The sequence below is a fragment of the Bos mutus genome, chromosome 10, assembly GCF_027580195.1.
Source record: "Bos mutus isolate GX-2022 chromosome 10, NWIPB_WYAK_1.1, whole genome shotgun sequence".
NCBI classification, from domain to species: Eukaryota; Metazoa; Chordata; class Mammalia; order Artiodactyla; family Bovidae; genus Bos; species Bos mutus.
This window is the reverse complement of record NC_091626.1, coordinates 17,417,119-17,432,610: the sequence shown is the minus strand read 5'-3', so window position 1 is coordinate 17,432,610 and position 15,492 is coordinate 17,417,119. Positions and strand designations below refer to the sequence as shown.

Sequence of the window (15,492 nt, the reverse complement as noted above, 5' to 3'; positions counted from 1 at the left end):
AAATACTCCATCAATACTGGTTAACCACAGTCAGGGTGATCAAGTTTCAAACTTGGCTCTGAACTTCTTGGCAACAGTAACCATTCCATCTCCAGCTGACCCATAAAAGCAGGTTAGGAAAACTAACCTTTGTCCTTCAAGATTTAACTTAATATTCTCCTGAGCAGGATCTCTGTGTTCTGGTTTGCATGTTTGCCTTGCTAACTAGCCAGGTTCTTCTTTCCTTTCCTTGCTTCTTCCTTTTCTTTCCTTCCTTTCTTTTCATTCTTTCATTTATATTACTCAGATGCCAAATGCTTAAGATGAAACATGTTTATGAACGCAGGTCCCATGTACTACTTATTGGATGAAATACTCTTGGGTGAGGTTTTTAACCTCTCAAGGTCTCAGTTTTCTAGTGTTCAAATAGGGGCACATGTATATCACAGTGCAGGGAGAATAAATGAGACAATGCATGTCAAGAGCTTAAAATAGGACTCCCGTGGTGGTTCAGTGGTAAAGAATCCGCCTGCCAATGCAGGGGACATGGGTTTGATCTCTGGTCTAGGAAGCTCCCACATGCTGTGGGGCAACTAAACCCATGAGCCACAACCACAGAACCTGAGCTCTAGAGCACTCAAATAGCAACTACTGAAGCCCTTGTGCTCTAGGGCCATGTGCTGCAGCTGCTGAATCTGCTCACCCAGAGCCTGTGCGCCACAACTAGAGAAGCCACCGAAATGAGAAGACCCTGCATCGCAGTCAAGAGCAGACCCCACTTGCTGTAACTAGAGAAAGCTGGCATGCGGCAACCAAGACTCAACATGGGCAAAAATAAAACATTTTTAAAAAGAGCTTAAAATAAGTGCATGATGCCACCCAATAAGTCTTATTTGTTGTTATGATTATTATTACTCAGTGGAGCATACGAATACCACTGTAGCCCCTACCCTGGAAAGGAATAGATCAGGAGCACCGTGAGGCTTCATGGTCTCCTGCATCAGGCCTTTAGTGGAGTGAAGCTCACAAAGCAGGGAGCCGACCCGGGCACCATCCTCAGACAGCAGCACAGTTAATTAGCCTCAGATCCAACTGCACACTTAGCAGCCATCCCCAGACCCAACAATAGCACATGTAACCACCTAACTGCTAAACCATAACCCGGGGGACGGTATCTCCCCAGTTGGCAGATTGTGTACCTTTCTGCTTTTGAGGTGATATTCTGTTTGAGCTCGAGATTGTTTTTGGAAAAAGGCAATCCTTCAGAATACACTAGCCTTGATAGTCTCAGCCTGTGGGGTATGCATCTCGCTCCCTTCCTGAAGATCCTGGAAAACCCCGAGCAGAGATGACAACTTGTCGCAGGGATCCCTACTAGCCACAGAGTCCTCAGTTGATTTCAGACACAGTAGACCCAGGTCCCCTTGCCCTTTTCTCTGGGGATTATCCTCACCAGCAAGCATGGTCCAGCAAGTCCAGCAAGCATGGGTTCGGAGGAAGTTGAGTGGCAAGGGATAAGAATGAGACGGGAGGACACAGTCAGTGGGATTTGGGATCAGGCAAAACAAGGATTCAAGTAACAGAAATCACTCTGTGTAACAGCGGGGGTAAGCAAGAGGGAGCTCATGTACAAAGGGATGAAGAGACCAAGTGACTAAAGACGGGGCATTAAAGAGTTCTGATTTTAGAAACAAGACAGAACCCCTCTTACTAGGCTTGAAGCAGGTGCTCTGAGTTGAGCCAACCTGTAGGTTTGCCACCAAGCCAGTGAGTGTTGATCTTCTTTCAGTTCCTTAAACGCCTAGGAGGACTGGGGAGAGCCAAGAATGCACGTGAACATGAAGATCTAGGCTCTTTATCATCAGGGTGGGAGGGTAGGGGGAGGAGAGGCAGCATGCAGCAAGCTAGACAGGTCGTTTATTAAACAGCCAGGCATTCCCCTGCCTGGCCTAGAGTGAGCAACCACTCCCCGCATGCCTGAGGAGTCAGATGTCCTTGCCTCTCCTATTTCCTAGAAGCCCATGAACAAGATACTCTTGTTTTTCATCTCAATGTCACCCTCAAGGTGGGCTCTCGTTTCTATGCCAAATAAGACAGAAACCCGGGGAGGGGTCACTGTTTACCAGATAGATGAGAGTTGGTCTGTATGTTTCAATTTGGAAAGACGGAGGATCATCAGCAAACACTAACAGTTCTTCCTGTCCCAGGGCGCCAAAACTGTGGTTCAACCTGCTTCTAGAAGATGACAAAGAATAGCTTCATTTACTTTGTGGTCACTTTTAAATGCATTATCTCATCTGATCCTCACCATGATCTTATAAGATATGTGCTATCATGAGGAAACTGAGGTCCAGATGGTTCACAAGCTAAAGTGGGAGCTGAAGTGCCGAGATGCAAACCCAGGACAGTGAGATTTGAAAGGCCGTGTTCTGAAACATGGCTCCCTAAACTTGAGCCCTTCCTAAACTTGAGGGTGACCAAGAGCTCTTAAGGACGTAGGCCTTTCTTAGTGTAAGCAAAGCAGCTTACCTTCCTTCCCTTCAAGCGTTTCCGTAGGACCCTATCTTCCTGTAACTTTTGTTTTCATTTTCCCATATCCTGGTGATCCATACAGCTGCCAGGTGAAATCTGAGCAAATCGGGGAATTCCTACTTATGGACCTGTAAGATTGTGTTTCTAAAGTTGTATCACTTCTGGGTATGGTCATGGGCTCCAAAATCACTAGCATCAACCAGGACATATAACCCTGGATATATATACAAGCAGGATATAACCCCCTGCTTATATCTTTATATCTTATTTCTCTGTTTGATCTTCAACTGGAATTAGAAAAATTTGAAACTTTCCCTCCTAAATCTCTAATACTTTTGAGATACAGGTACACATGCCTGCCTAGAAAAAGAGCCTCAGAGTAGCCAACAACAGAGACACACAATTCATAGAAGCAGACTTACGGATTAGTCACTGCATTTCACATACATACACTCAGGATCTCTTAAGGCAAACACACTTCCTTCTTGTCCCTGTTTGGACTCATTTTCGTATTTTCTGCTCATAGTGACACCCAGGACTTTCTGTGGTGTGCCGAGGATGCATCCTTAGAATGAGGCCTCTTCCTACATAAGTAAAGAGAAGGGCTCCTACTCAGCTCAAGAGAAACGTGCAATAAATAGGACAATTCTGACTGGATTAAGGAGGCAAACACGTTTTCTTTTAAAGTAATTTATTAATAAGTTTATTCTTCACTCATAAAAAAGAACATATTTTTGGCTTTGAAATCATAACATAAAATAAAGAGGTAAGTAACTAAAAATTATCAGCTGAAAGTAGACAGAAGCAACTCATGCTGAACCATGAGCGAACACTACGTGCTTTGGGCTGTAGCAGGGGCACCAGTCAAATCAAGAACCCAAGACGCAGGGCCCATTCAAGGGCCCTAGAGACTGCTCAGTTCCCAAAGGTTGTTTGGTCAACATATATAGGAAATGAATTTTCCCTTTTGCTCTTTCCTTCCTAACCTTTAACTACAAGAACAGTAGGCAATAGATGCTTTGATGCTAGTCTTTCTAGCTTGAAGGAAAAGTTTTGTTGTTGTTTTAACATTTTTTAACCCACATAGTTTCAACCATCAAAAACATAAAACTAAAAATCTCAGTTGTAACTAAAAGCCATTTCTATTTTTGGTCAGTTATCTGCTGTAGGCAAAGCTTCATATAGGAATTTTTATTGCGGATTTCTATAACTGCATCCCTCACAAGCTCAATGAACATCTGTGGCCAAAGTTTCTGCAAAGCTTCATTTTTCATGTTGATTTCCGTGGCTTCCTTCACAAGATCCTCGATATATATCTTGCAGAATTTCTTTTTTTCCTTTATTTCCTGTCAGAAAAAGAATATTTTGCATAGAATCATAATTAAGCCCCAAACCAAAGCAACAATTAGCTGAACCAGAGAAGCTTGATAATCTATTCTGACCCCACTCCTCAGAGCAGGAATACTTTCCTAGACACTCTGACACAGAGCTCTGCTTGAGTAAAGATAGCAGCTGAAGGCTTCCTTCTTGCCAGTCCACTCCCAGCTCTGTGGGACAGCTCTGTTAAAAATATATTTCTTGGCAACTATGAGAAGAAAACTTCCAGTTGAGCTAATATGAAATTCATTTGCTAATTATGGGGAGAAATAAAGATTTAAAATTGTATTTAAAAAGTGTTTATTTATTGGAATCACTGGATCATAACTACAATTTCTCTGTTGATAGACCTTCTCTCTCAGTGCAGGCAGTTTCCCTCACACAAGTCAGCTGAATGTACAGATTCACGGCTTCTAATGGTAAATGATACTAACAATATTAATTAACATGAGGTCAGTTAATGTGCATGCGTGCTAAGTTGCTTCAGTCATGTCCAACTCTCGCAACCCTATGGAATGTAGCCCACTAGGCTCCTCTGTCCATGGGATTCTCCAGGCAAAAAAACTGGAGTGGATTGTCATGCCCTCCTCCAGGGGATCTTCCCAACTTAGGGATCAAACCCATGCCTCTTATACCTCCTGCATTGGCAGGAGGGTTCTTTACCACTAGCACCACCTGGGAAGCCTTGAGCTCAGTTAATATCTATATACAAACACGAAATAGCCACACTCTGACTTAATTCCATATTTTAGGAAAGGATGTAGTGATATATTACACTGACTTATGTGACTGAGAATATTTGGACAAAGTTGGGGGGAAGTGTACAAGGAGAAAGAGGACATATATACAAGCCTGGGACCCAGAACTTGGCCTTCAGATGAGACAATGCACCCATTCAACTTCTGGGTCTGACAGTCTGCAAATGAAAAGTGAAAGTGAAAGTCACTCAGGTGTGTCCGACTCTTTGCAACCCCATGGACTATAGAGACCATGGAATTCTACAGGCCAGAATACTGGAGTAGTTAGCCTTTCCCTTCTCCAGGGGATCTTCTTAACCCAGGGATCAAACCCAGGTCTCCCTCATTGCAGGCGGATTCTTTACCAGCTGAGCCACAAGGGAAGCCCAAATGAAAAATCTGGGTTCAAAACACAACAGAGGAAGTTTGAGACCTGAGGTAATTGGGGCATTGGGCTTGGATTTCATCCTAGAAGCTGAAACAAAGCCATTTTAATTAATGCAAGAATTTGACACTTAATTTGGCTATTGATACTTTGAGTATTCAGGCACAATGATGGAAAATGCCATAATATATATGGAAAAAAACATGAAATAGATCAGATAATCAGCATTATAGGGGAAGCAATTCACATAAATGGATAAGGAAATAAGTAATAAATGTCAATGAGAAAATAGGTTTAACTAATTGAAAAACGATCTACTAAAACCTCCAACTCAAATCAAAATAGCAAAATCATTTTTAAAAAGTTAAATTTAAAATATCAACAAATACTGCCCTTAAAATCTACTATGAAGGTTTATAGTAACAAGGAAAATGCTTACACTATAATGCTAAGTGGAAAAAGAAAAAGTACAAAATGAAATTTTGATAGAGGTTGGGTTATATGAGTATATGTATTTGTCAAAACTTAACAATTGTATACCTAAGATTTTATTTCATTGTATATAAATTATGCCTCAAAACAAAAAACTATATGAATTACTGAACTCTAATGATCTGCTCCTTGCAGTCCAAGGGACTCTCAAGAGTCTTCTCCAACACCACAGTTCAAAAGCCTCAATTCTTTGGCGCTCAGCTTTCTTCACAGTCCAACTCTCACATCCATACATGACCACTGGAAAAAACCATAGCCTTGACTAGACGGACGTTTGTTGGCAAAGTAACGTCTCTGCTTTTCAATATGCTATCTAGGTTGGTCATAACTTTTCTTCCAAGGAGTAAACATCTTAATTTCATGGCTGCAGTCACCATCTGCAGTGACTTTGGAGCCCCAAAAAATAAAGTCTGACACTGTTTCCACTGTTTCCCCATCTATTTGCCATGAAGTGATGGGACCAGATGCCATGATCTTTGTTTTCTGAATGTTGAGCTTTAAGCCAACTTTTTCACTCTCCTCTTTCACTTTCATCAAGAGGCTCTTTAGTTCCTCTTCACTTTCTGCCATAAGGGTGGTGTCATCTGCATATCTGAGGTTATTGATATTTCTCTTGGCAATCGTGATTCCATCTTGTGCTTCCTCCAACCCAGCGTTTCTCATGATGTACTCTGCATAGAAGTTAAATAAGCAGGGTGACAATATACAGCCTTGATGTACTCCTTTTCCTATTTGGAACCAGTCTGTTGTTCCATGTCCAGTTCTAACTGTTGCTTCCTGACCTGCATATAGGTTTTTCAAGAGGCAAGGAGATCAGCCCTGGGATTTCTTTGGAAGGAATGATGCTAAAACTGAAACTCCAGTACTTTGGTCACCTCATGTGAAGAGTTGACTCATTGGAAAAGACTCTGATGCTGGCAGGGATTGGGGGCAGGAGGAGAAGGGGACGACAGAGGATGAGATGGCTGGATGGCATCACTGACTCGATGGACGTGAGTCTGAGTGAACTCCGGGAGTTGGTGATGGACAGGGAGGCCTGGCGTGCTGCGATTCATGGGGTCACAAAGAGTCGGACATGACTGAGCGACTGAACTGAACTGAACTGAATGATCTGCTTGCTAAATCATTTAGGGAGAAGCATGGTAATGTGTGCAATTACTTGGAAATAAATTTAAAAAATAAGATGGATTATTGATGGATAGAGGATGGGGAAAAGCATAGATAAGTGATAAAGCAAGTACATGGTACAGTACAATACTAACAGTAGAATTTAAGTTTGGGGAATGAATGTTTACTGTAAAATTATTTCAACTTTTTCATATATTTGAAATTTTCATTAAAAAGTTACAAAAATATATTCAATATTAATGAAAGGAAATATACTGAAGTGTCATTAAGATTGTCTTAGGGTAGTGAGATGAATATTTCTACTCCTTTTTTATACTTCTCTTTCTTTTCCAAAGTTTTACAATTTATAAAACAAAAAATAAATATGTTTTGGATTCTTGATTAATTAACAGAAGTTAACAACGAGTCCCAGTTGTCACTAACCTCCTCTAACAGAGGCACATTTTGGAAATTTTCTTATGACATATAAGATTTCTCTAAATAATCACCATTCAGGGCTCAACATGCTGATCTGATTTGATTTAGTTCATGTGCTAAAAGCAACAGGTCATGTATTGACCTATCATAAAAATATGCACATATTCTGATGGGCAATAAATAACAGATGGTTCCAGCTGGTGACTTCTCTGGTGAACCAAACTTCACTAACTCTGAAATATTGTCTGGGACCTAGTCATGTGCACTAAGTTAGCTTATCAATGAGAACAGCATTTAGCTGCTTCCTTTTAACACTCAGTAAATTTGGGAAACAAGGAGAATACCAGGAAGAAAGATAAGTGTGAATCACTGGAGATCAAAAACTAAAGCAAGCAATATTTTGCAACGAGCAATGTATTTACATAAGTAGAAGACCTCTCTTACAGACATGTAAGTTTCTTAAAACATGATTTTGAATTTTTAAAAAATTTATAGCAGTAGGACCAGAAAATTTTTATAGTAATAAAGGATAAGAAAAATATAAAGATATTTAAATGATTTTTGTTAAATAATTTATATATAATATGAATTAAACTTTTCTAATTGGCATAGTGCAATTTTTGGTGCTTTACAATTTTGTGCTAGTTTCTTCCATGACTTCTTTATAAACATGTTGATACAGAATTATATCTAATATATACTAACCCTTAATTAGTAAATGTGTTTGAAAGCATCTTTGCTTCATCATTTCTTCTCTCCACTAAGCCAATTACTCTGCATCTCCATGCAATATACTCTAAAACTCATCAGGTGTCTGCCAGCACAACTCATTCTGCATGTACAGAATGATCCTCTTAAGAGCACATTAGAGATACTTCTCTTGCCCTGACCTGTCAAGAAGTTGCTCCTCTTTGAATAATGCTTTTTCCATTCTCAAATGCTTTCACACATCACACACTTATTCTTTTTCTATCCCTGTAGGGGGTATAAAACAAGTATTTCACAAGTTCAATCCTGATGAGATGAACTCTACAATATTGTTTATGTTAGTTCATTGAACTAAAATTCTATTGTCATGAAGATAGAAAAAAGCAGGTCACGGTAGACTTGTTATAAAGTTATTTGAACAATAATGGTACTTGTATAGGAATTTAATCCATATGTCCATTTTATAAATGGGACTCTAAGGTTAACAAAGTTTGAGAGACTTGCTCAGGATTGGCTGTCATCTACTAATACCTACCGGAGAAAATGCTGATTTAGCTCTTGAAGAACCTGCAGTTTAGTTGGAGAGATATCCTATACACATTGAAAGCTTAACTAAAAGAAAGGAAACAGTACATGAGTGCTGGATGAGATGTGTAGACAGCAAATACCACCAGTGTTCAAAGAAACGAGAGCCCTTTGTGCTGGGGTGGTCAAGACGACTTCAGGAAGCATTCAGGATAAACTGAAAGGAGCCAAGGCCAGCAATCAGAAGGCCTGAGTCCTAGAGGCAGTTCAGTCAGGAACTCACTATGTGAGCCTCAGCTGTTCACCTAAGTTTCCAGTTTTCCTCAGCTGTCTAATAACAGGATTGGATTCTTTAAAGTCCCTTTCAGCTTTCCATCTATCTTAAATCTTTTTCAGAATGAGTCAGGGCATTGGACCTACCAAGCAACAGAATTATATGTGTCATAGGCATAGTGAAAGGGGCGGCTTATCCTGATTTGTGAGAAACTTACTTCAAGTAATTCCTTCAACAACTCAAGATACACAGAGGCGAGAGAATCAGCACTTTGTGTTGCAGTGAGTAAAACATTTTCCAGGAAGTGGGGAATGCTACATTGTGAGTCAAGAGAAAGTGATTAACGACCAGGGCAAGGTCTTTCAGGTAATAAATAAGTGGTGGAATCATGGGCTCAGATCCAAATCCCCTAATGGCATATTATTCTTTCCAAATGTTATGTGGCTTCAGATTTTATTTTTCCCTTTGATACTTCTCAAAACAGGAGTCAGCATTGCTATCTTTACTTCTTGATTGCTTATTTACCTCTCAAACCACTTTAATCAAGACTCTGCTTATATGACTCCATGGAAACTCTATCTGTTTTTTTCAAAAAATGACCTCTATTGCCAAATTTATCAAAATTTCTCCCTACAGTTTGTGCCCTTGGGGGGTGGGGGGGTTAGAAAATCATAGCCTACCGAATCACGGTCATATTTTCAACTGTTTTTAAGTGAGAATTTTAAAGTTTGCTTTTCATATTTGGGTTTTTATTTGATCTGGAGTTAATTTTTTTAATATGGTTTTTAAGAAAGTACACCATAGTAGGGATATGTATTTCTGATTTGATATTTCATTTCCTCAATAGCATTTATTAGCTAGTCTGTCTGTACTAGTCAGCAATACCTGATATCTGTACAAAGTCTTCCCACAAACATGGGATAGTTCTGGCTATTTTGTCCATGGATCTACGAATCTATTCTTATATGGCCTCAATTACTACAGCTAAAAATAGTACTTCATATCTGGTAAGGCAACTTCTCTTCACTTATACTGTTGTGTTATTTTAAGTTCTTTGCTCTATCAAACACCTTTAGGGTCAACTGATGAAGTTCTACAAATAACTTTTCTAAATTTTTATTAGAATTGCCTTATACTGATGGATTTAGGAAGAACTGACATCTTTACTATGTAGAAAGTTTCTGTCCATAAACATAAACCATCTATTTAGTTCTTCCTCAGTGTCTTTCAAATAAAACTTTATAATTTTCTCTGTGGAGGGCTTATATATATTTTAAAGAAAGCTGAGCACCGAAGAATTGATGCTTTTGAACTATGGTGTTGGAGGAGACTCTTGAGAGTCCCCTGGACTGCAAGGAGATCCAACCAGTCCATTTTAATGGAGATCAATCCTGGGTGTTCATTGGAAGGACTGATGCTGAGGCTGAAACTCCAATACTTTGCCACCTGATGCAAAGAGCTGATTCATTTGAAAAGACCCTGATGCTGGGAAAGATTGAGGGCAGGAGGAGAAGGGGATGACAGAGGATGAGATGGTTGGATGGCATCACCAACTCAATGGACATGGGTTTGGGTGAACTCTGGGAGTCGGTGATGGACAGGGAGGCCTGGCGTGCTGCGGTTCATGGGGTTGCAAAGAGTCGGACATGACTGAGCGACTGAACTGAACTGACAGTGTTTATTGTCATGGTAAATGGTATATTATTTTAAACTTATTTTTGAATAAGTAACACAACCTATACGGGATTGTTGGTCCCTTTTCTCACTGATTTCTAAAAGTTCTTGATAATTTAGGGAGATTAGTTGCAAATTATTTCTTTCGTTTGTTTTTTGTCATTGCTTATTTTATCTCTCTGAAGGTCTTTCTGATCTCAGTGCTGCACATAAATCTTTCATGGTTTTTTGTAGATATTTTACCCTTTCATTATAAACTTCAACATCTCTGACTCATTTAGAATTAATGCGGATGTAAGTATAAAGTCTGAATCCAGCTCTTTTCCCTCCTTAATTCCGTAGTTATTTTCAAATCACTACTGGGATAATCCTTCTTGATTTGCTTGAGATTATTCTTTATCATATAATAAATTCTCTTTTTTATCTAGATGTATATTTGAATTTTCCATTCTATCTCATTAGACTATCTTTCCATAAACACCCTGTTTTAACTGATAAGATCATAATACGTCTTAATTTATCTAGTAGTGCTAGTTTTCTCCCCATCATTTTTCTTTTTCAGAGTTTTTATGGTTATTTATGTTTATTTTCCCACAGGTACTGTAGAATCAATTCAATGTAAAATTTTTGGCTTCTTATTGGGATTATATTAAATTTTAAATTATTTTAAGGAAAACTGACTTTTAAAAATTGGAGTTTGGTTTCTTCACACTGCTGTGTTGAAGAGAATCAGCCGTACGTGTACATCAATCTCCTCTTTGTTTTGATTTCCTTTCCCTTTAGGTCACCACAGAGCACTGAGTAGAGTTCCCCTGAGCTACACTCTCCCGACTTACTGATTTACATTATCCCTGCATATGTCTATCTCCTCCATCAGAACGTGAGATTCATGAGGATAATAACAGCGTCTTCTTACAGTCCAAGTATTACACGTGACAGGTGCTCAATACGTGAGTTTTGAATGTAAGAAAGGATAACTATAAAGATGACTTCAAGTAATTCATTTCAAATATTTAAAGAGTTTTCATAAGGAAGATATTTGCTCTGTTTCCTACATAAGGCAACATCAGCATCACTAATTCAAAGTTATTAGGAGGCAGCTTAACATGGGGAAGACTTTCTCCACTGTTGGAGTTGCTCAGTGATACACAACTACCTCACGAAGCAGTAACCTTTCATGCGCTAGAATTTAAAGCAGAATCTTTTCAAAACATCCTTCAGGATGCTATAAAAATATTGTTGCATTGAGTTAAATGCTTTTCAAAGTATAATCTTTAGAGGCCTATGGGTTCCAAAGAGATTCTTCAGGTCTGGGAATGAGGTGAGGAGAAAGGAAAAGAATAGAAGATCCAATCAAACAGAGCTCTGAACCCCATCTACAACAGGAGCAGCTCTGCTGTTTTGCTTTCTTTTGACATAATGAGTTTTCAGCTATAATATAGTTTGAATAAAGAATCTCACAACCATTATAAAACATTTGAAAAATATTTGGCCAATACACACTCACACAGCCCCCTAAACCCCTCAAAAACTCTTGCAGAATTTTAACATCTTATTTTTATATAGATGGCCTGTTTCTTCACCTTTCTCTGATTTCCATCAAGGCACACACTGCATGGTTCTCTTCTTTATAGTTCTGCAGTCCCCTAACACAGCATTCCCTCAAAAAACTTCTGAACACATACAGGAGTAAAGAATTGGTTCTAGCCTTTCTGTCTAAAAGACTATAGTGGAAACAAAATAGGTTAAAACTATGTGACTAAGAACACAGAAGCTAATGCTGTAGGAGAATAAAATAGTGAATTAAAACCTCAAGGACCTAGGCAAAGAGAACAGAAATGGAGGTTCTGTTGTATCTTCTGCCCGTCTGGCACAAGCTAGGAAAGTACTCAGAGCAAGTCTATTCCAGTTTTCTTAATTCAGAGATCTGAATCCTGGTCCTACTTCGGTCTAAATTTTTGGTACCTATTTCTTTTCAATATTTCTTTTCTGCTTAAATATATTGAACTAAGGGCTCTACTTCTCCCTAATTCCTTGGTGCCTACTGCCCCCAGCTCTGGATATGAGGCTGACTAACATTCCAGATTTTAAAAAGGTTATCTTAAATGAGTAGGAGAGAAACATATAACTCCCAAGTCTCAAGCCATTTGGAATTTATCCAGGCACTAAGTTCCAAAGATAATGGTAGTTTTACCTCTAGCTTTTCAGTATAGAAGTCTCTCGTGGTATAATTCAGTGTAGCACGATTTGTGTTTTCTCCCACAAGTCTCTTGCTATCATTATTTTCTTCACTGACAATACCAGGTTTTTTCCCTTTGGTTTCTAGAAGATATCGGAATTGCTTCTTCCTGTAGAAAGACGGTAAAGAGACTTAGAGAGTTACTTATCCAATTGGTGAAAATGTCTTTTCTGTTGATTTTTGAGGGTGGCATATGCTTTTTTGAATATCTGTTTTATGAGTTTGAGTTTTTAAAGTCAATTCACTACTCCAATTTCTCTACTAATTAAGTTATATAACTCAAATTCTTTTGTTTTTTACTACCAATCATCAACAAAGACATGTCTCAAGCATTTCTAAAATGAAAAAAAACTGTCTTTAAAAAATCAATATAAAACTTAAACAACACAGAACACACACACAAAAAGCAATTAAACACACGGTAGACCAAACTTCCATAGTCTTTATATCCCATGAAACATGTTATTTACACATCTTATAAATCACAAAAATAGTTCATAATTTCATTATGTAGCTCAGTAGTATTATCCATAGCTACAAATGGAATGGAATACTGGTTTAAGTTTAGGAAAAGCAGAACGAAAGTACTTCTAGCTGTTATCACATCAAGGGCAAGATCTCAGCAGGAGGTAAATAATGAAACAGGAAGCTTCGTTTGATCATGAAGAACACAGACAGTGTTCATAGTATCACCTGCAGACCCACAAGCCTAGAATTACAGACGACAGCAACTCATCATTCATGAAGGTTGCTTTCTGGTTTCTACCACTTAGGGTGTCTCTCAGGGAAGTGATGTAACTACTATGAACTGTGAACTAAGACTGGGAGCAAAAAGGGAATATATCTTTTAGAAAATGTCTTCATTTTTCCAATTTAATATGAGTATAACACAGCGATTTAAAAAATTATAAGGAGTACATATTTTGAAAAGTATGAAGAAAAAGCGTAAAATCATCCATAAATATATAACATATAAATCTATATAAATCAGTAACATTGTTCACATTAGACATATTTCCTCATAGACTTTCTCTGTGAATTTTTGTAAAAGTTAAGATCATACTAAACATCCAGGTTTGTATACTGTTTTTGCTTAATGCTATATAATAAGCATTTTCTATGTTATTAAAATTAATATTTTAATAAATGAATAAAATTTAATTGTGCTGTAGGTCAATTTATATGATCAATCTCGTTTACTGGATATTTTGGTAGCATAATTTTCTCACTCTTATAAAGAAGAAAGTAATATACATATTTATCTATATTTATTTTATTGATTTTTAATTATGAAAGCAATATACAAGTTATCCATCACTTTCAGTAGTGTTTTCAAATAATCAGTTTTTCATTATGTTTTCAATGTCATCTCCTTTATTTAATTTTCTTCAGGATTATTTTGCTATTGTTTTCCTAACTTCTTTAGATAAATGTTTAGCTCCTTCATTTTCAGTCTTTATTCTTTCCTAATGTACTCATTTCAATACATATATTGATTTTAAAATCTCACAATACTATTATCGTTGCTTTATATAGTTGATGTTTATTTACTTTCATCCCACAAATTTACTACTTTCTTTGCTCTTTAGTTTTCCTTGCACATCAGAATTTCTATCTGGGATCAAGTTCTTTCTGCCTTAATTAGAGACTATCATTTCTTCTACTGCAGGAATACTGATGGCAAATCTCTTAAAATCCTTTTTTTAGAAACTAATACAATAATTTTAACACAAAGAATAATAACAAAACAGAACAAACCCCAAAAGATAATTCCAAGCACTACATACATACAGTAAAGAGTAAGCTTCTGCACTATGAAACCCTACTGTTCTCAGTTTAACTCCTACAGACAATCATTTCTAAAAAACAAAATATTTAAAATTACACAAGGAAATCTCTGCAGTATATGTTCTTTTCTCACAAATTGCAGCATACTATACAACTGTTCTATATCTTATATTTTTAGTTTCTAAGACATCTTAAAGATTATTTCATATCAGAACTTCTAATAATTTTCATATCTGCAAGTAATTGGTCCTTTATTAATGGACATGTAGCTGGTTTTACAAAAGGCAGAGGAACCAGAGATCAAATTGCCAATGTCTGCTGGATCATCAAAAAAGCCAGAAAGTTCCAGAAAAACATCTATTTCTGCTTTATTAATTATGCCAAAGCATTTGACTGCATGGATCACAATAAACTGTGGAAAATTCTGAAAGAGATGAGAATACCAGACCACCTGACCTGCCTCTTGAGAAACCTATATGCAGGTCAGGAATCAACAGTTAGAACTGGACATGGAACAACAGACTGGTTCCAAATAGGAAAAGGAGTACGTCAAGGCTGTATATTGTCACCCTGCTTATTTAACTTATATGCAGAGTACATCAGGAGAAACGCTGGACTGGAGGAAGCACAAGCTGGAAATCAAGATTGCCAGGAGAAATATCAATAACTTCAGATATGCAGATGACACCATCCTTATGGCAGAAAGTGAAGAAGAACTAAAGAGCCTCCTTTTTTTTTTAATTTTATTTTTAAACTTTACAATATTGTATTGGTTTTGCCAAATATCGAAATGAATCCGCCACAGGTATACATCTGTTCCCCATCTTGAACCCTCCTCCCTCCTCCCTCCCCATACCCTCCCTCTGGGTCGTCCCAGTGCACCAGCCCCAAGCATTCAGTATCGTGCATCAAACCTGGACTGGCGACTAGTTTCATATATGACATTATACGTATTTCAATGCCGTTCTCCCAAATCATCCCACCCTCTCCCTCTCCCACAGAGTCCAAAAGACTGTTCTATACATCAGTGTCTCTTTTGCTGTCTCGTATACAGGGTTATTGTTACCATCTTTCTAAATTCCATATATATGCATTAGTATACTGTATTGGTGTTTTTCTTTCTGGCTTACTTCACTCTGTATAATAGGCTCCAGTTTCATCCACCTCATTAGAACTGATTCAAATGTATTCTTTTTAAAGGCTGAGTAATACTCCATTGTGTATATGTACCACTGCT

At 37.9% G+C, this 15,492-nt stretch overlaps 1 protein-coding gene across 4 annotated transcripts in view; it reads right to left on the bottom strand.

Moving 5' to 3' along the window:
• Positions 1-3,208: 3,208 nt before the first annotated feature.
• Positions 3,209-15,492, bottom strand: part of LRRC49 (leucine rich repeat containing 49) — a 149,449-nt gene continuing 137,165 nt past the window's right edge. For all 4 annotated transcript variants that reach the window (XM_070378500.1, XM_005911159.3, XM_005911160.2 and 1 more), the window contains 2 exons: positions 12,423-12,576; positions 3,209-3,857 (listed from right to left, as the gene is read on the bottom strand). In XM_070378500.1, the coding sequence (XP_070234601.1) occupies positions 3,654-3,857; positions 12,423-12,576 (358 nt within the window). In that variant the 3' untranslated portion in view covers positions 3,209-3,653. The remainder of the gene's footprint in view (positions 3,858-12,422; positions 12,577-15,492) is intronic.